This window comes from Nipponia nippon, unplaced genomic scaffold (assembly GCF_047370975.1).
Source record: "Nipponia nippon isolate SJK-2023a ecotype South Korea unplaced genomic scaffold, ASM4737097v1 scaffold_3, whole genome shotgun sequence".
NCBI classification, from domain to species: Eukaryota; Metazoa; Chordata; class Aves; order Pelecaniformes; family Threskiornithidae; genus Nipponia; species Nipponia nippon.
Window position 1 is genome coordinate 103378435 of NW_028262347.1, and position 24590 is coordinate 103403024.

At 45.4% G+C, this 24590-nt stretch overlaps 1 protein-coding gene across 6 annotated transcripts; it reads right to left on the reverse strand.

The window, feature by feature from the left end:
* Positions 1-225: 225 nt before the first annotated feature.
* Positions 226-23977, reverse strand: LOC104017301 (neurotrypsin-like). Of its 6 annotated transcripts, XM_087767195.1 has the most exons (18): positions 23497-23977; positions 20958-21287; positions 18799-18844; positions 17194-17430; positions 15743-15866; positions 14851-15026; positions 14189-14336; positions 13188-13366; positions 12630-12771; positions 11330-11532; positions 9839-9980; positions 9351-9556; positions 8716-8794; positions 8345-8467; positions 7532-7812; positions 5542-5804; positions 4423-4478; positions 226-3535 (listed from the first exon to the last, which is right to left on the reverse strand). In XM_087767195.1, the coding sequence occupies exons 2-18, from the start codon at positions 21027-21029 to the stop codon at positions 3475-3477; spliced, it is 2538 nt and encodes an 845-aa protein (XP_087623321.1). In that variant the 5' UTR covers positions 21030-21287; positions 23497-23977; the 3' UTR covers positions 226-3474. The 6 variants fall into 6 exon arrangements, 3 of the variants coding, with proteins under 3 accessions (XP_087623321.1, XP_087623322.1, XP_009468632.1); XR_015706787.1 differs by lacking the exon at positions 23497-23977 and having other exon boundaries at positions 5351-5804; positions 20958-21396; XR_015706785.1 differs by lacking the exon at positions 23497-23977 and having other exon boundaries at positions 4423-5804; positions 20958-21396.
* Between the last annotated feature and the right edge of the window lie 613 nt (positions 23978-24590).

Consider the following 24590-nt stretch of genomic DNA (forward strand, 5'->3'; position numbering starts at 1 on the left):
TAGAGTGGTGACACATGAATCCTAGGCTGAAAGGAGACTAAATCATGCTGAACAAGTTTGTTCAAAGGTATAGAAGGATCAACTATAACAACGAATTATGAAGCTGATATATCAACTCCTTTCAAGTTTTAAGTGCAATGAGTTGATCTGCAGATAACCCTCACCTGTTTCAAACGGACACAAAATGTGGGATTTGAAGAACTGTTGCATTTCATAGTAATGATAGCAAACGCGATGCTGACTTTGTAACATGCTTTAGCATGTTATAGCTGCTCTAAAAATAACATTAATACAAAAATTTAATTAGCTTAATTCACGGCTGGAAAAAAATCCTAAAACCTGCCCTTGGAACAGGTTCTGTTATTAAAAACAAGACAGAGCCCCACAGAGTCACAGTATAATCCATTTATTAGCATACCTTGTGAGCCATTGGTGTTGATCCAGGGGACATGAGAGTTTTGGCACTTGACTGATTTCAGAGGTACTCAGCCCCTGGTTAGTAGAAAGGGATTTTAATGGGACTGAGTGGGCTACTACACAAGCATTTCTCCTTGATGTGGGAAATTAAATATTTTTCTGAACAAGTAAAAATACAGCCCAAGAGATGTACATTTGTCCGGGTCACAGTGCCTTGTTCCACAAGAAGCAGTCCCCAGTCGCTTACCACCAGAGGCCATTCTGTTCCCTCTAGCTGCAAGGAACTCCCAGCGAGTCTATCAAGATGGTGTTAAGTACCACAGTGCAGTTCATCTCTCAAAAGCTTTCATCTGGTCGCTGAATATACACATAAAAATCTGTCTTCAAGCAGTTGATGGATCACCGCAGCTTTTTTTGGATGAAGAGACTTCAGAATGCTGGTTTCAGAGAGGAAGGAAGACAGACAAAAGGCAGGCCCACCTCTCTTACCCCTGAGACAGCAAATATCCACGTTCCTGGTTCCTCACCAATGCCTCCATTAATACCTTTGAGGAACTGATCTGTTATTCTCTGCTACAAGGGTACAAGGATTACAAGGGTAATCGACATTCTGACCAGGTTAATAAACAGATGCCTGATTAATCACAGCACAGAACATAATTCATAAAAATCATCAGAACAGTGTTCAGCTATGTGAAAGGGATAAATCTTTAATCCATCTTCAGGTGGCCAAAGCCTGAACTGGTGTCAAGATAGAGCTGATAGGGGTACCAGTGCAGGCACTGCAGGTCAGGAAGACACCAGCACTGGATCAGCCTTTGTAGAGCACTGGGGTATTCCCTCAAAGAGGGATACCTGGAGCACTAGTAGCTGCTCCCTTGCCATAGCCATGTGTCTACTCTTGCCAATGCTCCCACCCAGTCATAGTGAAATTCCCTTTCTCACATAACCAGCGTGTGCCACACTGCTATGGGAACTTGTCTCACAGCATCCACGGGGCACAGTGCAGCCACCAGCAGCAGTGACTGAGCTCTCAGCTCCTGGAAATAATGTATGATGTGCATTAGCCTTATCCAACAGACTAATGCTGTGAAGGACTGTATCAGCCTTACAGGTATGTCAGCCAAGGCAAAGCTCTACAGGTGCTCCCTGCCCAGAGCGGTGTTACGCTCCCCAGACGTACCTACAGCAATCGCTCTGAGCTCAGAGGGGCTGCTGCGCCTGCCTGAGACAAGGGAGGAATTAACCTTCATGGGTTTTCTTCCCATTGTAGCTAGGCTGCCACCAAAACCACAGTAGCAAGTTTAAAGCTAGCTCCAGCATACATACACAATACACATACAGTGCTGAAATCACTTATAGCATTGCCTACTATAGAAAATAATACTGAAAATAATCAGCAGATGGCACAGCCTCCCCTGGCAAACTGCATTCAGTTCTGGTTACCAAAGCTTAAAGATTCAGCAGAAAGAGAGGACTTGGAGAGACAGTCACCATGTTATCAGATACCTAGACAGTTTGGGTTGAAGAGAGACAGGGAAGCCAAGGTTTTAGAAAAGGGCCTATCTAGAGTAATGGACAACAGAGAATATGAAGCCAGGCCCCTTATATTTCCTCTCATAGCTCAGAACACAAGCACAGATGGGATTCAACAAAAACAAAAGGCAATTAATTCAGGAACCATAAAAAGAAATTATGTGCTATGGAGAATAAAATTATATTGGTTCTCATTGTCAGAAAATATTGAGGCTGAGAGCTCAGCTGGATTAAATAAGGGATTAAACATTTATATGGAAGATGAAGGCTGGTTACATTAAGTAGGTTTTAAAAAGTTAGGGGTATAAACTCTCACACTTTAGAAAAAGAAGAATCGCAAAAGGATAGTGCAGAGTGTTTGTACAACACCTAGAGGACTGAGTACTTGTACTTCTGCTTTTAATAATAATGGTAGCAATGCAAGTAATTAATTTAAATGGGCCAAGAACAAAACTCCTCAAAAGGAAAGGCTGTTAAAACTTGTTCAGTAAAAACTCACATGTACTATCCTTTGAAACGTCTGCTGCTGGCCAACATTAGGTACAAAATAGAGTCCTAGGGCAGCTGGGTGCCGCTCATCCAACCAGGTAGTTCCAGTAAGCCTTGGTGGCAAAGCATGTGAGTTTGGTTTGGGCCACAGTCCCAGTTTAAACATTAAAGAGCAATGCTGGTGCTCCGAAACAGGTTAGGACAATTGAGGAGAGCATTGGCAGGCTTGCCTACAGTGCCAGTAAGGTGTAAAATTAGGTGAAGGAGATCAGATACTTCTTTCCCTCCTCCTGGCTCATGAAGGACTTACGGGATGTTGCTTACAAGGATTCTCACAGTTTTCATGGTGACAAGATCTAGGAGAAAGAAATATTTTGACCTAGAACGTGGGAATTTCAGAAGACAATGCCAGGCCTGCGTCTCACTCATGTTACATGGTAATTTATTCTAACTCCTGAATGGCAATCAGTTAAGTAGGCTTAGGGAAATAACCTCATAGTTTCAATCCTTTGGGTGTTTCTATGCCTGTTGGGGTTATGGGTATAAGCTGAAAGATCAAACCAGGTTAAACTAGAGATGTAACAGCACCCAAGGCACAGAAACTCCATTTGAGCTGCTGTAGCATGCTGGCTTGGGGGAGGCTGAAGGTAAAAGCCATATCCCTCCACGTTTCCCCGACAGGTACTGTCGCTACCAGTGTGGAACTTGGCATTTAATCCCCTGCAAGACCAGAGGTCTGTAACATAATTGCCCTCGGTCCTCCTGTCATTTTAATTCCTGGGAGATAAGGAGCAGTCTGCAGCTTGCGTCAGGGACTCTCTGCCAGCAGCTGTAGGACAACACAGCCAGTGTGGAGCCACGCACAGCGCTACCCAAGGATCAAGCCTGGCACTTCAAACCAGGTTATCAGCACAAGCTGCACTGCAGACTTTCAGCCCCTCGAGAAGAGGCATGAACACTTCAGATCTGTCTTGAAGGCCAGTTTGCAGGGGTTCTGACAGTGCATGTTTTCAGGATTCCTACAATTCTTTTTTAAAATAAAATTTCCATTGCAGTCCATTGCAGCATTGGTAACCCAGCTGTCCTGTAATCCCTGGAGAGAGCAAATAGAACTGTTTATTTTAGCATTCACACACAAAAATCAGCCACCTAGCCAGGTCAGCACCTTTACATTAAACTGTTTTATAGAAGACAAATTAAACCTTTAGGCAAGCACTACTTATTGAATCCAAGGCAATTTCTAGGACTCTGTCACCACATGCCCTGTAATATGACATTGCTAATCCACAGGCTGTGCTCTGTCTTCTGTTCTTGCCTTGGTAATACCGAGGTACTCAACACCTCAGTGCCTTGAGCGCAGACCTTCCAGACAGCAGGCCAGTGCCTGACCCAGTCATTGCCTACCCTACAGTGCATGAGTGAACCCAAACCATGCACATGTGGCACAAGTTCCATGTGTCCCATTCTGTATTACTACTCCACGTTCGGGTCCTTGGTTATACATCAAAACTTACTGCCCCTGCTCCTGAGCAGACCTGCCTTCTCTCTGGCTCGTCTGCACACAGCAAGAACACACTGTGTGCGGCACAACTGTTAAATGCTCTTAGCCCTTCTGTCTATTTTTATATTTTTCTACCTACTCGAGAATAATAAATTAACTTACAAAAGTGATTAAGGCCTAAGAGGAAACTCTATTAATTTGTTTCGATGAGAGGGTAGGAAGAAATTGAAGTATTCACCAACCCCTGCTTTCTCTCAGCATTATTTCTGTTCAGGCTGAGAACTAGTTTGATGGCACTGCTTGCATAGCCTCGAGTTGAGCCAGTTTACTCCCACTGAAAGGAATGAAAAGAGAAATAGTGCAAAGAAGAGAAGAGAGGAAGCATAGCCCAGAGGCTGCAAGAATAGGACACACTTCAGGAAAAGGGGAAGCTGCTTTGCAGCACGCTTACTGTTGTACACCTCAAGCAAGTTACTCACTCTGTGTGTTTGTTCTGTATTATACCCCAGGAGTATTTCCATGTTTCATGGGAGAACTGTGAACACAAAAATATTAGAGACTCACATCACAAATAAAGGGCAGCCAATAACTATGGTGAATAAGGTACCAAGAGAAAGTCCCCGTAGTGCTGTTAAATCGTGACTCAACACCTGAATGTTTGAGATTAACATTACATTTGGATTTAAAGAAAAATAACATGTCTATTCAGCCTTCTGAGGTCACATTTTTAAGTTCTTCGTAGTAACCATGAAGGCAAGAAAGCTGTTGTCTCTTAAAAATTAAGATTTACTCTCACACCAACTGATTCTAGGAGGTGCTGCTTTAAGGAAGAAAAAAAACCAAACACAAAAGAACCACTATATAGAGAAAGTAGCAACAAACCCATAGCATCTGGCAGCTGGAAATGTGTGATACAGGATTACAGAAGGAGGGACAAGCATCTCTTAGCAGGGACACACTTTAAAGGGATCATATGGGAGCAGACCTACTATTCAGAAAGGAAAAGGTTCCCCCTAGAGACATAACAGGGAAGGAAAAAAACCCCAACTGTTGGCCTGTTCCTCAGCCCAGGTCAAATCTTCTGATTCCTGGAATTGAAGAGAGCTGTTATGAAAAAATATCTGAAGATTTCCACTATGCCAGAGCCTGGCACCGTCTTCCAAGCATCGCACCTCTCCTTGCAGCATTTTTCAAGTATGCAAACATACAAAAATGGGAATAGATTTACAGAGGCAGGTCTCTCCACTTCTACCATTTCTGTGTGCCAGGGCAAAGGAACAAGTGTGATTGCTTTACAGGACTCAGACAGTCAGAACAACATAGACTTATCACTCTATGCACCTGCTTTCTCTGCTCAGAGATTACGGACTAAAGTGAAACCAAAGACTTTAAAGAATCAGCCATAACCTTTTCCTCTCAGTTCCATGTTAAAGTCTTTTCCCAGTGTCCAACAACAAAATAAATCTCCATCAGTCACAGGCCAGAAGCCACAGCCTTCTGCTGCTGCAGGGCAAAAGGACCACGTTCAAGTTCCTAGAGCTCAGACATTTTCATTTTATCTTGGTCATTTTCTTGATCCAGGGTACATATTTGCTGACCTTTGTGTACACACCGGGGGAATCCTTCCGACCACAGCCATAACCCCAGGAAGTGATCCCCAAAATGATCCAGCGTCCATTTGACCTCTGACACATGAGTGGCCCTCCACTGTCACCTTGGCAGCTGTCCACCCGTTTATCTTCAGAGAGGTTCCCAGCACAAATCATGCGGTTAGTGAACTTCTGCCCGTAACGGACCTCACAGTCTTCCCGTGGGAGAAGAGGCACGACCCCCTGCAGCAGGGTTCTCGAATAGGACTTCCCTGGAACAGAACAGAACAGACCAGCCAGACCAATTCACATACAGACAACAGCAGCGACCTGGAGCAACGGTGCTCCACACAAAAACAGATGTTTGTACATTTAACGTCAAGACTGCCACACAGAAATAGGCTGAGCTCAGCATCTCTGAACCACCAGAACTTCAGAAAACAATACTGCCAAGCCAGACCACAAAAAAGAGCTGTAAGATCAAAGAGATGGGGAAGAGGTTGGAAAAAGAGGTTAGATCAAAGGATGAGTCTTACTCCTGGTTCTGCCAACAAGTAACTAGAACCTTGTTCAATTTATTTCACCTCTCTGAGCCTCCATTTCCTCCTCTGTAAAACAAGGACAGTGTTTTCTCAAGAGAATAAATGCAGTAATATTTGTGAAGTGCTCAGTCCTCAGAGAAGTTTTGAAAGATGTTTCAGAGGCATCCAAATATTATTCAAAGGAAGCTCACTTCATCTTTGGCCAGATTTGTCTCTATTTGCTCAAATCTCTTTATTACCCCAGACTTGCTCAGAACATAAGGTTCCTGTGCCATATTAGAGCATGACCTTTCTGTGCCCAAGGTTTGCAGTAAGTTCACAAGGTAGTAGATAACTGCACCTCTCATTGGGAAAGCCGGGTTTGGTGCGTGGGAGGGATTCTAGCCATTAAGTCCCAGTACAGCTTAAGGGAGTTACACAGCCAAGTTGCTCCTTGATCCTTCCCAGACACCCCGAAGTGACACGTGCACCTGGCACAACTCACTCCAAAGACAAATGTATATTTGCACTTAAACACTTGGGGTAACAGCTGGGAAGGATGGGTAAGTCCAAAATCAACAGACAAGCTCCTGCGTCTCTTTGCCTTCTGGCAGCAAGTCTTTCTGAACATATGGCTTTGCTTCAGTCACAGCAGCCCCAGAAAGGCCTCCTTGCCCCAAGCCCTGCATTGCATCTCTGAGCCCCAAATGGGGGAGGACTGGACAGGCGGTTATAAAGCTTTGTTTAGAGTTCAAAGCTGTCTCCAGCCCTTGCTAATGCATGCATGTCAGGACTCCACCAAGCCCAGCATTTTAAAACATCGCCTTGAGAGTGTGAAGTATTTAATAATTAATACTTTCTAGAATATTGCCCGCTCCCTTTTGCCTAGGAAGCTCCATAGCAATGTGCTGCAAGAGGACAGGTACAGGCCGTCTCGAACCTAGTGCAGAAACCAGCCTCAGAGCCCAACTGTCCCTGCAGCAATATCCAGGGAGATCGAGCAAGGTAGTCTGAGAGAGATTCCTTCCACCTCTAAGCCCCCACTTCACTACTACAGTGTCATGAAGAAGGCAGGAGGTCATGGAAACATGGAGGCCTCCCATAGGCTTTGTACACCAGCCCTGCACAGGCTGCTGCTGCCTAAGGGGTCTGCGGTGGGCAAACGTGCATGTAGAAGGGGTAAGAGAGAGAGGACTGTGGCCAGGTGGCAGCATTGCTCTCTCCCACAGCTTCAGAAAGATTCTACGGCAACCAAAACTTCCACCATGGGCAGGCCCCAAGAAGCCTCAAAATCAGAAGAAAACACAATGGCACAAAAATCACCTCACCTCTCTGCTCCTTGACACCATGTGCTGGCACAGACAATAGGAGCAGTACAAACACGGCCTTGAGTTGTGCAGACAGAACTTAATGGCCCATGTAGGCTCCTAGACCCAGACTCCCCTACCTTTCTTGCTCCTCAGAGCCCCATCACTCACCTGTGTCTCCCCAGCCGGAGATGATGCAAGCTTGCCTGTTGATGTCAGACTTCTCTTTCCTGTCAGGCAGGCAGACAGGCAGAACATGGTGATTGAAGGAGAGACAGTGCCCCTCTCTGCCCCGCATCCGGACCAGGGCAATGTCGTTATCGTTGCTGCCGGCCCAGTAGTTCCTGTGGAGGATGATCCGCTCCACGGGCAGCTCCCTCTCAAACTCATCCTTCACACCTGTGTGGTAATCGCCCACCCGCAGCAGGTAACGCCGCACATCAACACCAAACCTGGAGAAAAAGACACTCAAGGTCTTGATACTCCTACTAAGACAGAAGCAGGCTCACACAAGTGTCAGTTGGTATGAGACTGAACCACCTCCTCACAAATGGATAAAACAGTGCCAGCTACAGGACTGTGGGACCTCTTTAGCAGATGTGATAATGCCAGCTGTTGGGGTCAATGGGTGTCCCATGCACAAGACTTTTTTTTTTTTTCTCCCTATAAAAAAGGGCTACAACAGTTGCAAGGTATGTGACCTTGTGTTCACAGTTCTTTAAAGCACCAAAAAATGGCAAAATGCTGGTTCCTTTTAAGTTGTAAAGCCTCAAAGTTAAGACAGCAGGTGCAAGCAGTGAAGGATAAATCAAGCCTATATTGAGTCATGCCCATAAGTGCTCCAAGATCATACACATCATAACCTGAAGCTCTTGTTTTAGAAACTTTGCTCATATGGTTCCACTGGTCTGGGAGGATATTCTTGTATGAGGTTATCTTGTTCATCTTTGAGTATCCTTTAGGGCTCCCCACTCACAAACGCACCTTTTGAAGCAGTGGGCTGCAGTCACTACCCAACAGCTGCTGATCAGCGTTGCTCCGCACAGCAGACGAGTATCTCGATGAAAACCCTTCAACCGTAGCGAGGCCTGCCATGGCCAGCCGCCTCTGAAGAAGAAACAGAGGAATAATAGGCATCACACACAGAGGAGCTGTTTTGCTCTTTTCCCATTCACTCTGCCCCATCTGGGCTCAGCTGACGCGCATTCTCCCAGAGATGGGCCCCCTGCTTCAAATCAAGTTCAAAAATCACCAGTGAAAATGTGTGAATGTATTCAGCATTTGCCAGGCTATTTCCAGAGCCTGTAGGAAAGCTGGAAGCAGTTCTGGCTTTCCCGGCAATTACAGGGTAGTACCTGAGAGACTTGTTTCCACCTATGATCCTTTTCTTGCGACGGTGAAGCAGGCGCATCCCACACACACCAGATTCTGGACCTGCACAGCAAAGTTAGAGCAGTTGGGTAGATACCTTCAGCTTAAGTATCAAGAATTGCTGTCACAGAGCCAAATACCATTCGCCTTCCCTGAGGGCATTAATCCTCATGGTAGTTGACTGCATTGTGTTATGCATGTGGAATTCCTAGAAGATTTGATCCCGTAGGTTTCCTCAGTTTTGGTGGAGGTGCTTACTTCCAGTGTCTGTAGTCTTATGCCAGAATGGGACCTCTACAGCTATTGCCTCAGTGCTCTAAACCCCAAAGTTTGCTCATGGTTACGGCTCTAATGAAGGGTATAGTGACTTGGCTGTGGGGAAGTTCTGTAGGCTCAAAGGCCTGACATGGGTGGAGTTCCTCATTCTGGAGCACCCTGTGCTCCTAAGAAGAGACAATGAAAACAAGGAAAAAGTAGGAGGTGTAGGACAGGACATGCTTATTTTGTAGGTGAAGTTTCAGCCAAGGAACAGAAGAACTGCAGGTGAAAAGCATAAAAGCATGCAGAGATACTACAACTGGAGCCCCAGATTTCTGCATAGAAGAAATGGGCACATCACCTGTTCTTCTGATGTCTTGGACCTTCTCTTCCACATAGTCACAGATCACACCAGCATCCTCACTGTGCCAGCAGCTGTGAATCCCGGTGTCAGGCCTGACACACTGCCCCAGGGTGTGCTCCGTGCCACTGCATTCTACGTTGTCCAGATGGACGGGCCCGTGGCCTTCACCAAAATAAGCCATTGCCCTGGCTTTTGCTGTACCACTGCAATTACAGAGAGGGTGGCTAATCTGCAATAAGCAGGAGGCAGGTGAACCTGATGCACCAGCACATTTTAAGAGAAATAATATTTATGTGTCACTCTGCACACAGACAGTAATACAGTACTTGCTGAAGGCACTGTGAGAATAGGACCTTACTCCCTCAAGCATATGCAGGTATGCCAAAACTAAGAAATTAAGCCCCCAGAAACAGGTCCAGAAAGAAGCGATCCCCCTGAGAGCTGTTTCTATGAGAAAGATAAGATGCATGTACCAGAGCTCTTACCTGAATCCCAGTTGCCTGCAAACTACTGCAGCATCTCTGTCTGTCCAGCCATCATCACAGACGCTGCCCCACTGCCCATTCAGGAATACCTCAACCCGTCCCTCCTTGGTGCTTTCTCCATCCACCAGGCGCACAGGAGGCCCTGCAGCAGAAAACACATGGTTTGCTGCAAGCAAAAATACCAGAGAGTGTGAGGTGCCTGGAACTTGGGTTCTATAGGAAAAGATGAACCCCAGACATCAGTAAGCTTAAAAAAAAAAAGAAAAAAGGAAAAAAAGAGAAAAGAAAAAAAAAGAGAAAAGAAAAAAAGAGAAAAGAGAAAAGAGAAAAGAGAAAAGAGAAAAGAGAAAAGAGAAAAGAGAAAAGAGAAAAGAGAAAAAAAAGAGAAAAAAGGAAAAAAGAAAAAGGGAAAAAAGAAAAAGGGAAAAAAGAAAAAGGGAAAAAAGAAAAAGAAAAAAGAAAAAGAAAAAAGAAAAAGAAAAAGAAAAAGGGAAAAAGAAAAAAGAAAAAGAAAAAAGAAAAAGGGAAAAAAGAAAAAGAAAAAAGAAAAAGAAAAAAGAAAAAGAAAAAAAAAAGAAAAAAGAAAAAAGAAAAAAAAAAGAAAAAAAGAGTGTTTCTATATGAAGACTATGTCCCTCATTTCACCTCTGTGCTGAATCAGAAGGCTACATACATATTAATTTATTTAATACATACTGGAAATCATTAGTGGATCATATTCTGAAAGCTGAGTAAAGAGGAGAACAAGAACAGAAGGAAAGTTATTAACTCCTGAGCCAAGTGTGGACAAGCTTAAACATGCCTTGGAAAGAAATCCATTAAATTATAAAACTATTATATTATTCTAGGCAAGAGAAGAGTTCTACATCCAGGAAAAACAAAAAAGTTGGATGCTGTCTATTTCAATAAAAAGTGTCTGACAAATTGGAAAGTCTCCTGTAGTAGGGAAAGGGGAGAGTATATCAGGCCTCATATGAATAAGGAAATTATGTTAACTTGAAATACATTCACAATGTTAATTAAAGTGTGCCATCCACGCAAGAGGGTACCAGTGTCCACACAACAGCCCCTCACATCTGAAGTCCTCTTGTCTTGGCAAGGTGTGACACTAATGTGGAAACACCAGTTTCCTAAAGGGTCTAGTTAAAGGGGTCCTCTGTTCCCACAGGAGGCTGAGGTGTCTCATCAGTGAGCAATGGCACACTAAGGCAGCCACCGTTCCTCAGCCCCTCGGGTTTGTTTTAGAGACTGCCAATACAGTTCTCTCCAGTTTTAGTTTCTCTGCAGGTCTGGCCATAGGTCTGGTGGAGCCACAGCTCTGTGGCTGTGCCCCAAGACAGCCAAGGGCTCGTTCCTAGCAATCCTCCTCAAAAAGCAGCCCCCTCACTGAGGCAGCACAGGGAAAACTCCCACATCTGCCAGAGCTTCCAAAGGAACAGACCAGCAGGTGACACTTCCCCACCGTCCAGGGCAAGAGGCAAGGCAAGTTACCCAGGCTGCCATCCATGACTGTGTTGCTCTCGGGGGAACAGCGGACTCCCACATCCTCAGCATGTGAGCAGTCATGCTGCCCCCAGTTGCTGTGGGGACAGTCCAGGAGGGACAGCTCTGTCCCCAGACAAGCCACATCATCCAGTAAGATAAAGCCTTGGCCAGCAGCATAGTCCCCTTCAGAGCCCAGGGTAGCAGGACCACTAGAGGAAGGAAATGGAACATAACATCAGATTCATTCAAACTCATTAATCCCACAGAGGGACACCAGCTCAGAACCAAAGGGAAACTCCCCTGAAGAGCTCAGCTGCGATATTGGTGGCCCCCTGGCCTAAACCACTCAGTGACACACAGGATGGCAGCCAAGCAGCTTGCACATCTCACCAGCTTCAGTTTTCAGGGAGGCCTGCTCAGACCAGTCCATTTTCTAGTGTCTGGTCAAAGGCACAGTCATAGCAGCACAGAGGGACAGCTGTACCACAGAGGCTGCTTTGCAGACATGACACCAGATACATCAATTTGGGAGGGGCTAGCAGAGGAGGCATCAAAAATATCAACATTTAAGTAATTCTACATCTTTTTATAGGAAGTAGCTACCTGGAATTGAAATGCAGAAAGCTGCAAGCGTTTAGGCACTACAAGAAATGACAAACACAGTATGCAGCTGAACTCAAAGGGAAGAATTTAGTTTAGTCTTTTTTTCAGTCTATAAAGCTGAAATTTTACAGGGATACCCTAATCATATTTAAAAATCCACAAAAAAACCCCTGTTTACTGGCTCCAAGACTACGGTATCCTTATTTTAAATCTTCCCCAGACTCATACCTGGAGGGACAACAGTTCAGCAATGGGCTGAAAGAAAAGCATTACAAAAAATCCCTAATGCTACTCTTCTTTTGCCCTGATGGTCTTCGTTCAACTACTGAAGCAGGTGATATGTTTAGCTGACAAAGCAGATGGGTGATATCATTTAGCTGACAGAGCAGAGAGGGTGGCAGTGCTGAGCTGATACACCTGGAAATTTAAGGTGTATTGAGAGAACTTTCTGACTTTGGTGAGGGGTTCATAAAGACAGTGTCAAGCCTGTTATCTGCTTTCAAAACAGGTCGAGGCAAGAGATAATATTTTTTTTCCCTGGGAAAGGGTGTGGATACCTATTAATTTTCCCTGAATAAAATTGTATAATGGTAATAACCCTTCTAACAAAGACAGCATTGAAGAAAGTAAGGTCCAGCCTATCCCAATGAAGGGGGATGGAATCTAATCCCTGAAATTAGGAAGCACAGACACTCAGTCCTACCTGAAGCCCAGCTGCCTGCAGACCACCTGGGCACTGAGGTCTGTCCAGCCATCATCGCATACTGTGCCCCAGTCTCCGTTGTAATAAACTTCTACCCTGCCTTCGCTGGGGCTGCGGCCACCAGCCAGCCTGACAGTGCCCTCTGCAAGGGGTGGGAGAAGGGAAGATCAGCACTTAGCAAGGATGAAAAGAAACAGCCTGTGCCCCACTGCCAAAATCTCTGTGCAGCCCATGAGTGAAAGAAACCAAAGACACAGATATCCATGGGTACTCAAAAAACAAACACTCATTGCTCCCAAACATGCCCATCTGTCAGGGGAGGATTCACTTCAACCTTTCCATGCCACCTGTGGAAAGCAATGAGAACACCACCAAGCCTGGCTCTGATCCATTCCCACCTGCTGCTTGCTCTCTGTCTCCACATCTGGCAGCCCTTGTGGCCGCCATAGGTAGGAGCCCTGCAGGATCCTGGAGCAGAGGAGCTATCTGCTGAGCAAGGTGTGTAATGTGGGAGTAAGACAGACCACATCTGACTGGCGTAGAGCTGTAGATCTGTACCTGTGAAAGGGTCACAGGAGACCCCAGCATCTTCAATGTGGTCACAGTTCTGCTGTCCCCAGTCACTCTTCTTGCACTGGTCAAGTGAGAGTTCATTGCCTGAGCACTCCACTTCATCCAGTAGGATTGGGCCAGATCCCTGCCCATAGTGAGCCCATGACAAGGCTTTTGGATTCCCACTGCAAACGGTACAGACACATATGCTCACAGTAGGGAAGGTCACAGTCTTGTGCCCTCAGAGTCTGCCTTGCACAGGGACTCTCCTACGCTAGGCCAGTGTCCTCCCATAGATAATCTGTATTTCTGACACAGTGGTGTTGCCAACTGTTCACCAAAATACTTTATTGGAAAGTTTTGTAACAAGACCTTCCAGCACATAACAAAAACGTGCCTGCAACATGAACAGTTCAGACACCTAGGGAGTTCTGAGGACAACGATGTTTCAATCTCAGCGACAGGCAAAACTCCCGAAGTCTGAGGGATCTCAAAATGGAATCGTCTATTTTAAACAATTCTGTACTGAAGTGATTTTCAAGAATGCTTGCTATACAACAGCTCCCATGTTAAGTGCTGAACGGCATAGAAGAGAACAAGGTGCTCCCTCTGGCTTTCCCGTCTGAAGAGGATAAGGGCAGACAGTGAAACTGGATGTGTTTAAACTTAACCAAGTAAACAACTGCAGTTCACATATGGAAATCACCATGACAAGTTATCATTGAGGCCAAGAAGATTTGCATTAAGACATATGTGCAAAAATAATGAACAAAAAACACAAACAGACCTTGGATAGGGATGCATGAACTTTTTTTTTTTTTTTCCCCAGCATAAACCCATAAAACTGACAGGAATTAAGTACAAAATCCCTTTACAGGATGATCTTTCCCAAGGTTTCTGTACACTTCCCATAGAAAGGGCTGGTACTACAGTGAAAGGACATGCTCTCATGTTCTTCATTCTGCCTACCTCTGTTACCACTCCATGACATACAGCAGGGAAGTTACCTGAGTCCCAGCTGCCTACAAACTACTTCAGCATCCCGGTTGTCCCACTGGTCATCACAGATGGTACCCCACTTGCCATCATGGTAGACCTCCACTCGCCCTTCAAAGCTCTCCTTTCCTCCAACTAAACGCAGCGGGGCACCTACACCTGTGCTTTAAGAAAGGGAAAGAGAGCACAACAGAGCAAGACAGAGACAAAGCACATCCAGCAGTTCAGGGTGTAGAACCTTCACCAACCAGAGGAGGTCTTGGGATGCTCTTGTCCCACCATACCACATCCTCCCCTCTAAACTGCCCCCAGAAGCGTCCGTGATTGCAGCCCACAGTACGAGTGCCGCTGGTCCAGGGCTGGCTCTTTAACTGGCTGCTACAATGACTAGGACTTGGCTGCCTGCAGACAAAAACCTGGTTTGTTAAAAAGGGGATGTGGTCATAAGCAACAGCCATCTTTCAGTGATTGTAGTAGTATTCCCACTGTGAGTATTTGGGATTGGGAAAGGATGGATCATTTTACACTTCAAGGAAGATAACCACCTGTGTAGCAGGTGAAAGAAGAACATGCTCCAATGATTTGCTTTCCACAGCTTCACAACCTTAGATTTTACATCTTGTCAGTAACACTGACGCAAGAAACAGAGAGCTAACTTCCCCTGGATATTTACCTTCTGGAGGGACACATGTTACCATGGCACTCCCCTGGTTACAAGCTCCTGACACAGCTTCCCGATAGCCACACTGCAGCAGGGCTTTCTCATCTCCCTGGCAGTTTGCTGACTGCAGGTGCAGGGGAACAGGCCACAGTCCGGGATGGCTCTTCTTCCCAGCTGTGCCGATCTCACTGGTACAGAGAAAGCAACAGAGCAATGAAATGCCTTAACGCTGCTTGATTCACACTTGTTTTCCCTCAGTTCTTGTGACTCTCCACCCCAGTTATGGCATTTCACATCCCAGTGAGCCCAGTTGATTGGAAGTGCATAACGGGGTGGCCATGTACAGTCTAACGGGAAAGTACAACCAAGCACAAAGCACTTCCCACCATCTAACCCATTTTGTCTTCCTACTTACTGCAGAGGAGCTGGTCTGGTCAGAAATGGCACCCTCGTTTGAGAGTGATAAACGAACCCATCAACGGATTCGAACATCCAAATATCTGAATCACCTTCTTCCTTCTCTGTGGACCTTATCTCCTTGCTATTTGGAAGTTTGAAGGTCCAAATCCCAGATTCCCAAAGAGGGTTCACACCCTCAAAATTTCTAATAATAGATCACTACACAAACTCCAGCTGGTAATACTAAAAAGGGGATACGATCTCACAGCTCGTTCATCTCAGCCTGGAGCACCAAGCAGAAACTACTGCTTTAAAAAGTTCTTGCAAGTGTTGGTTGGGGTTTGATATAGTCATGGAAAGAAAACAGTAGGAAGTGGGAAACAAGCCACAAAACAAGCTCCTTCCCCCAGCCAACACATTATGCCAGAGGGACTGTAACCAGAGAGGCTGTTCTTTCCAAGGCCACATGAGCATGTAACTCTTGGAACCAGACTGAGGTTCCCACCTGAGACCTAGTTGCCTGCAGACAACACTGGCATCCCAGTCAGTCCAGTGGTCAGCACAGATGGTGCCCCAGAGTCCTCTGAAGTACAGCTCCACACTGCTATCTTCAGCCAACCGCACAGCACCTTCCAAAAAAGGGAAAAAAAAAAAAAAAAGCTGCTGTCTTCTGATGGAGGTTTCAGATCGGCAAGTCTTGGACTTGAACTGCACCTGGCTTTTCTCATCCCTGTTTTGCTGGTGCTGTCACTGAAGTGAATTGTATGAAGGAGTGTGGGACGTGGCACCTTCCCAGTTCCAGCAATGGCTGCTCAGGAGGATGGCTGGTGCCACATCCATTTCAAAGCCACGGTAATACTGGCAGTAAACTTGGGTTCTGCCACAACTCCAGGATCTTCCTTGTGTGAAACAGGGGTGATTTTATGTGCCAACTTGAAAAGGTGTCTGGAAATGGCAGGCTCTCTAATTCCTATGACACTCCACTGATTTATTTTCCGTCAATCACCTCACCTATGAAAGTCACTGTTGCTACAGCTAAATGTTCAGTAACAGCAGATGAATCCTCTTTAATTTCTCTAAGAAAAGGAAGTGCCAGTGTAAATGCCCTTTCAATTCCCACTGCACTAGAAATACCTACCACTGTTTAGAAAGCACATCTCCTCACTCAGTTATCTACTGGGAGAAGGGAACACCTTGTCTGTAGCACCTCAATGCAGGCACACACCACAACTACACTTGTTGTATCCTTTCCTTTAATGAAGCTGTCTTTGAAAGCACTTCCACTGACAAGGGAAAAGACTTTGTAATTTCATGTATTAAACTAGTGCTTTACCTGCTTTGCAAAATGCAGGAAAAGGGAGGAAAGTCAGAAAACAGGAGGACGAACAGAACATTTCCAAGAGTGCTGCACTGGAGTCAGGGTACTGAAAGAGCTCAGCTCCCTTGCATGCCTCAAAATAAGCAGCAGTCCTTGTGCACTGCAAGGAATTTTAAAGTAAGCCTATGACCTACCTTGCTACAGAAGATTTACAAACCTAGCCACAGAAGATTTTTCCTTGTTATATTTGAACTGCTATAATTACATGAGGAGAGCTCTGATATAGACACTTAAGGAGCAGGAGTGCATTGTTTTCCACATAACTTAAACTGTTTTCAAAGTAGCATGAGTTAACAGTAAAAAAAAGAAGTCTCCTTGTATGAGAATACAAACATCTATACAAGGCATTATGGCTACAGCAGCTTAAATCCACCCCCTACTATATACAGACGTTCTTCTCCCACACAGGCTAGCCTCTAGTCCTAAGTATTTCGACAATTTGGGGCAGTTATTGTACTGTGCTTCTTTCACAGGGTGTCCCACCTGCTGCCTGCAAGTCTGCGCAGCACACATTTCTGGCCTGAGCCCCCCAAGACAGTGCAGCCCGGGTGCTGGCAGAGACACGCAGCAGCCCTTACCTTGGTTACAGTCGCAGTTAGCCCAGCCGATGGCCCCCGACGCAAGCCGGTAGAAGCACCAGGGTGTAGTTCCCCCGTCCGGGTTCCTGCAGTGGTTGTGGTCCCCCAAGCCACGGTCTGGGTACTGCTGAACATAATCGGGGAACTCTGCCCAGTTCAGGCACTCTGCCCCGGCCTCAGTGACCGCCAGCGAGCCATTGTAATACCCAAGAGGTCCGACACCACACACGCTGGACGCTGGGCATAGGAAGGGAGCTGTTAGCATCACTTAAGGCATCACACACTGAGGCTGCATGTGGGAGATACCAGCTGATCTCCTGAAACACCTCCCGTATCTGCAGTCTTGATCACTACTTGCTTGATTTCAATTCTATCACTCTTCAAAGCAGCTGCTCAAAGATGTTTCTAATATGCACTATCTAAAAAACAAACTGATCTGAAAGTTATGAACTGCCCAGATAGACTTTTGAAATGTGTTAACTCTGGGCCCAAACATGGATAATTGGAACCTGTTCCCATTACCATTTATTTCAATAGATGTTCAAGCAGCACTTGAGCCTTGCAGACACTCCTCCACTTCCTTCCCCACCTGCTTTGGCATCTGAATAAGGTACTCTTAAATTTGATCCTAGGCTCTTTAGAAGATTAGTTGCCTGTTTAAATTGATTGAAACTGAGAAGAGTTTAAAATTAGCTATAATTTCATTCTATAAAGCAGGAAGGTGGGAAATGACATTGTATTTCATTGTATATATGTTCCTTTTACACATTAGCATATCACCTGGCTTATCTGAACTTGGCCAATGTATAGGAAGGGAACAGGAACCTATTTTGGGGGGAAGTGCAGGTGCCAATGTTCCAGGCCAGTGCCCATGTGAAATATCTCATGCAAAGAAACCCCAGCAATTAATATAATATGGTCTTCATTCATGGCCCTGAAAAAAGAAAGAGGGAAGCCAGAACCAGATTCTGTGTGAGGGTGGGCTTTTTAGAGTGCATAACATGGGAAGAGCAGACTCAGAAAGGGATAACAGTTATAGCTTTATTCACTGAGTAAACAAAAAGAAGCCAACACTTTCAGAAAACCCGTCTGCCATAAAGACGTGCAGGGCAAACAGCAAAGGTACAAAAAAACTTTGCTTCATGCCCTTTGCCTTCTAGCCCCTGCCAAGCTCAGAGGGGTAAGTGACAGCTGAAGGTTAACTGCAAGGTACAAAAATGAGAAGCAGTTACAGGTAGGTGTCTGGAAAACACACTGTGCGTTTTGCATCAACTGGGACCCTCGGACGGGGGTGTGTGAGAATTCAGTAGTTATTAGAGCAGAGGAAAGGTGAGTGTGCAAAAAAGACCGAGGCAGAGAAAGAGATGAAAGGAAAAGAGCATGTGGGAGGAGTAGAGAGCTGCAAGAGTATTAGACATAAAGAAAGTGGTCTGGCCATTTTGGGGAAGGAGATAAACAGACATTGAGGCAGGAGAAAAGACTGAAGAAGTAATGGAAAGAAAGGAAGAATGCCAGGTAGCAGTGGTTCATCATACCTATGGTCTCAGATCACCACTGCAGGAAAGAATCTGCCCGATGACTGAATTAATAACTTCTTGTTCTTACCTGCACTCTGCAAATGGTTTTGGTTGGGCTGGGATCCCAGGAAAGCCTGGGAAAAGAAACAGAGCAAAAGCAGAGAGATGATTATCCGATTAAATAAACGTGGGCATGTATGTCCTAAAAGCAGCTTGGCCTTTTGGTGCTTTAGGCAAACACACCCCAGTAACCAGCCTCTTCCCTGCTCTCCCAATTGCTCCTCTTCAAATCCAATCACAGCTCTGCCCACTAACAACAAAATGAATAATTACTGGCCTGCAGAGATTTACCCTTGATCTAAGCACTACGTTACAGGGCTCTGCTTGTTCTTTTCCAGTAGAATTGGAAGCCTGAGTGAGGGGGGGAAAAAAAAATGGAAAGAAAAGCTAGAAGAAAATCATTGTTACCAGTAAGAAAGATAATGAATAACCACTCATTTTCTCTCTGTTTATAGGGCAAGCCATCTATGGCTACAGCAGCAAAGATATAGCTACGTGATGGGATGATGCCGTCAGGGATCCCTGTTAAAACAGTAATAAACATCCGTGTACAAAGTGGGAAACACCTAAAAAAGAAAATCCAACAAGGCTTTTTGAGGATTTTGTTTTTAATACAGAAGAACATGATGTGGCCTATGGTATTATTATCCAAATGGGGTTAAATAGCTAAGAACAAAAAATCTGAAACAAAGCCCTCAGAATTCCAGCATCCTGTCCACCCCAAAACTGCATTTCCTCTTATAGGCAGTGTTTTTGGTGGTTATAACTTGACTGCTGGCTGAGAGATAGGGATCTCCACTCAACACCATTACATGGTGTGCAGGCAGGTGCAAAATCTTCACAGACCCAGAGTGAAAAGAAGAAACTGTACATGCTTCTGCTAGCTCCTTGTAGTTTAATTCATTTCTAAATATTTCTTAATGAACATTTCTAATACTTTTATATGAACAAGGAGTTGTAATTCACAGAGGAGAGGTGAGCATATAAAGAATACTAGCTATTGGAAATGGTCCTGGTTTTCTTCAAAATGAGTAATTTTGCTTCTCTCGGCTTCACCTCTCCCTGGAAAAAGGGAAGAGTAAAATTTGGAATTAAACCAAATCCACCTCTGGAATAAGCAGAGATAGTTCCCATAGATACCCGACACCTACTCATGGCAGATGCCATTTTCAAATCAAGCTTATGAATATGGTCCAGCAGGTGTTGACAACCATAGCCAAGTTCCAGCATCACCCTCCAGAAGTCAGAACGTGACACTGCATATTGAAGATGAATTCCTGACACGGTTCAGAAACAGCAGATCAGATCTCAGGTGTGTACGTACAAGGGGATGCACAAATAACACAGCATTTAACTGAAAAACCCTTTTTAGCCCAAAATCCATCTATCTGCATGTATCAGGCTGTTGCAAGCCCACATAATGGTCTGTGAACCAACAATGCTGAAGGACTTATCTGAGGATCTCAAAGCTCTTTGCAAAGCGAGGAAAGTGAGCTAAGCTACGCCTTTGTGACTGCACCAAACGTGACTGAGCCACAGTCCAGGTCCCCCAACTCCTAGCTTTTAGTGTGCACCTGCACATAAGCCTTCAGGCGACAGAGGGATGGGTTGGACTAATAACAGGCTATATATGAAAGTCTGAAGCTGCTCTTCTTGGAGATGGACCATAAATGAAAGAACTGCAGTCCAAGTAATATGCTTCCCTTCTAATGAAAGATTAGTTGCTTCCAGTTCCCATAGCAGCTTCCAAAATCCCTTAATGCTGACCATCACCACCACCACCAAATTTTAGTGCAAACAGCCTGTGCTGCAGTCACTGCCCCAGGTCCGTGTGGCTATAAATCACCTGTCCACAACAGCAAGAGGGATAATCAGTCAATCAGCAAAGAACAGAAACAAAGGATCTCTCCTACCAGGGTCACTGCGGTGCTTGAGAAACATAGGAAACCTGAGCCAAAGCATCTGCAAACCCTTATGCATCCTGCTTTCCTGCTTTGTTTCCTTTTCTGAATTTCATATGCACAATGAAATAAATCCCTCCCCAAGCCCCCAGCCCTTCCCAGAGACCACAGCTGCCTAGGCGCTTTGGAAAACATATTCAAGTAATAAAAAGATCCACTTACAGTGAGGATATTAAAAGAGCCATGTGACTTCCTACAAGCAGATAGAAGAATAACCATTTCTTACCTCCACGCATCTGAGACAGGATAACAGACTCGAGAGCTCTACCAGGAGCCCGAGTACTTTGGGGACCTCCATCCTTCCTGGACAAAGTGGGCAGAAGCTTCTTCAAGCGTCACATTCTGTTCAGCCGCCCGGCTCAGCGGCTGCCTCCTGCCCGGGCTCTGCAGCGGGGCTTCCCCGGGAGCCGGGCGCTAGCCGCTCCGCAGCGGAGGGAGCGGGATGCCTCTGCCATGTCTGTGTCGGGAAAGGGATGCGAGATAAGGGATCGCGGTTCCCAGCAGCATCTTAGAATTTCACTTTCTCCTTCCTCTCCTCATCTCTTCTTGATTCTTCCTTTCGGAAAGGGGAAAAGAGAGGAGAGAAATAAGGGAGGAGAGCATGCCCCAGAATTTCTCTAGCACCCTTAAAACCAGGAGGAGGGCGGGTGGGGCGCAGCCCGCACCCCCGCCGTCCCCTCCCTCCCTCCCTCCCTCCGCGCCCCAGGTACGCGCCTCTCCCAGCGCCAGCGCCAGCGCCAGCCCCCGCCGCTCCGCCCGCCCCGGGGCCGGCCGCTCTCGCCTCTCCGCCGCTGCCTCCTTCCCCCGCCGCCTCTGCCTTCTCCCCCGAGGCGCTGAGGCTCCCGCCGGGCGGGGACCGGGGCTGCACCCTACTGCAAAACCTCCAGCAACAAAACTGGAAAAGGAAACGGCTCCTGCGCGCACCCTGGCCAGAGATTAGGCTTGTTGGAAGGAATCTGGACTTTATCCCCCCACCGCTGCCTCCTCGATTAGCTGCTTGCAGCTTTCCTGAGGTCAAACTCTCCTCAGATTGGAGCCCAGGTAAATGGGACCCAGAAAACTTTACGTTAAGCAGCTTCCAGATGTCCCCGTGGAAAACGCACAGGTGGCACAGCCCTCCCCAGGGCGCATTCCCGATTTTCAGCCCTGCATCTTGCCGACACGGGTATTGCCTCCAGAGATCTCGCCCACTGAGCGTCTTCTTGACCTTGGGCCATAGAGTTACTTTACTCAATTGGCTAGGATGCTTTCCAGGGGGTTGATCGTTATTGTATTGCTATGAACAATCCCATGGGGTTTTTTAGTGTTTTCAGCTTACTGCTCCTTCAGATGAATTAGGGTTAAAGGCTACAAAAAGTTTTAAACATTATTAAATCTAAGAAGGGAACTGGTCAATTTGAAGCTGTTCAATCTCGAATTTTTTTTCACACGTTCCCTGTGTTGCTCCTCAGCTCAGTCTAATGGACATTTCCTATATTTATATTCTGATTTTGGAGGGATTAACTCCTGGCGTTCTGCAGCATGGAACATGAAGGTCACCTTAAGAAATGAGCTCACTTCTGGCCAAGTCTGCTGAGCAGCATTTCCAAAGACACCTTCAGCATAAAAACAAGGAAGAGGCTGACAAAAATCCATTGGCTTAACAAAAAGTGTCTTTTTTTCTTCCCTCGCTTATTGCCCATTACTCACTTCACATGACAGTTTTGTGTTGCCTCATCCTCAGTCACTCATCAAATGCAAGGAAATTCCACTATGCGCTCGATCTTTTACAGGAGTTGCTGAGTGGTAGGAGGGAGCCCTTTCTGGAGTGGATTTGTACCACAGTGCATTCTGGACACAGTGGATTTGGCCAAGAATTACACTCAGTTAATAAGTTAATCTCCTATATCCTCGTAGCGAGGGAGGCAGATGATCTGGACAACAGAAGATGGAAATAGCTTAGGTGCTACAGCACGCTGTAACTCTCAGGCAGCACTGGCAAAAAGGAGCAAAACAAAATGAAAAATGGGAACGTGTTGGAATTTTAAACCACTTATTCCAGTGAAAACATGAAGAAAGGATATACCAGAGGCAGGAACAGAAAATCTACTAGCATTCGGAGAAATCTGCTCCTTAGTCAGGAGCAGAGAGGTTGTTGATGCCCCTTCAGAACTCCCATAAGATGCTCACCTATTCAGCCCTTTAGACCTGGAAACAAACAGCTGCATTCAGCCTCTGAAACATACTGATAGGGTTTAAAACCTCTAGCAAAAGCCTGCACTGCATTTCTCTCACAGTAGCTTGTTAGTTACTTCCCTCTCAAAGCAAGGCTCTCCTAGATAAAGTGGTTTCCTATACAAAATGATTTTAAAGGACACACAGACCAGTGCCCCCAAAGCAACAGAAGTCCAAGTTTGGTATTCAGTTTCTGGAGGAATGACAAACCCTGTAAAGATATAGTGGGGTTTGCATTTGTCTCCTCTGTGGCAGGTACTCTTTTGGAACTAATTCCTTCTTGCCAAGACTCCACCTGGTTTTCTGGCACGTGCAATGACATTTTCTTGAGAGAGGTGGATCTGATTCTCAAAAGCTTCTCATGGCTATATGGCCCTCTCCAAGGTGGAGAGGAAGACCAAGAAGGAAATTATACCAATATAATTATGGCAGTTTAGATAGGTAACATATCTAAAGATAAGGTAAAACATATCTTGAACTTTCTTGTGTGGGCAAGTTTGAAGTAGTTGTAAATACCTAAGTCCACTATTTAACACAAATCACATTCTCACCTGATAAAAGCACAGTTCTATAATAATAAGTCCATGATTCCCTACAGAGCCTTTCTGTCTTGATTTTTCCAGATTATTTGGTATTGACCCTTCTGAACAAAGTAGTACCATCTTCTAAAAGGCTCTCGGATCTCTGGAATTCAACCTATTTCTCCTGAACTGGCAGGACTACTGCTCATCAAAACCAGCTGAAATATCCATGCTTCCTCCATAAAAGATCTTCAGTGAAAGCCTAAAAAGAGAGTTAGTTAATAGCAATCATTCCCAGAGCTGGTATAATATTCAAGCTGTAAGGAACAGGAGTAAGATCAAGGAATTCCAGCAGATTTGCTTAAATCCTGTAAATCCGACTTAGGAGGGTAGAACAGCTAGTCAGCTTTTGCTTAATTCTTTCCCCACCACGCAATCATATAGAGGTCTCTGCAGCGATGTTCTTAACCAGTGGGCTCAGCACCAGAACCCAGTTTTCTTTCATTCCCCAGCAACAGCATCATGGGGTGGTACAAGCCCTGAACTCAGAGAGGACATTGACATTCATTGCAGCTACGCACATCAACTATTAATGGAGTAACCCCCAATATGAGCATGTCACAGAACACATTTAAACACCCAATATAAGCTTAAATAGTGAGATATGGGGAAATGGCAGCAGCTCAAATTGCCAAGGACAATCAGTAACTGGAGGTTTTTTGGTTACAGCATGGGATCCTAAGCCAAAAGAACTGCTAGAGTACTGTTAAAAGCAGCACTGTAAAACTTGAGTGCATCTGAAAAGCATTCTCTTTCCTTCCTTCTTCCTCCAAATAAATGCATTCCTTTAAGGACTAGAGAACCTTAGCATAGTAATTTTAAGCTTACAGTAGACATGTAAAAGGTGAGAAAAAATCCCAAACAACTGAACTTGTGAAACTCTCTGTGAAGCAGTAAAACCCAAAAACTGTCCAGATTAGTGGGAGCTGTGCAAAATTTCAAAAGTAAAAATAGGACAAAAAAGTGTTAGTTTCTCCATTACAGCCTCTTATATAATGAGATAGTTCTTCACAGACACTAGAATTTGGTACATTTAGCATAGCTGCTAGCTTAAGAGGTGCAAA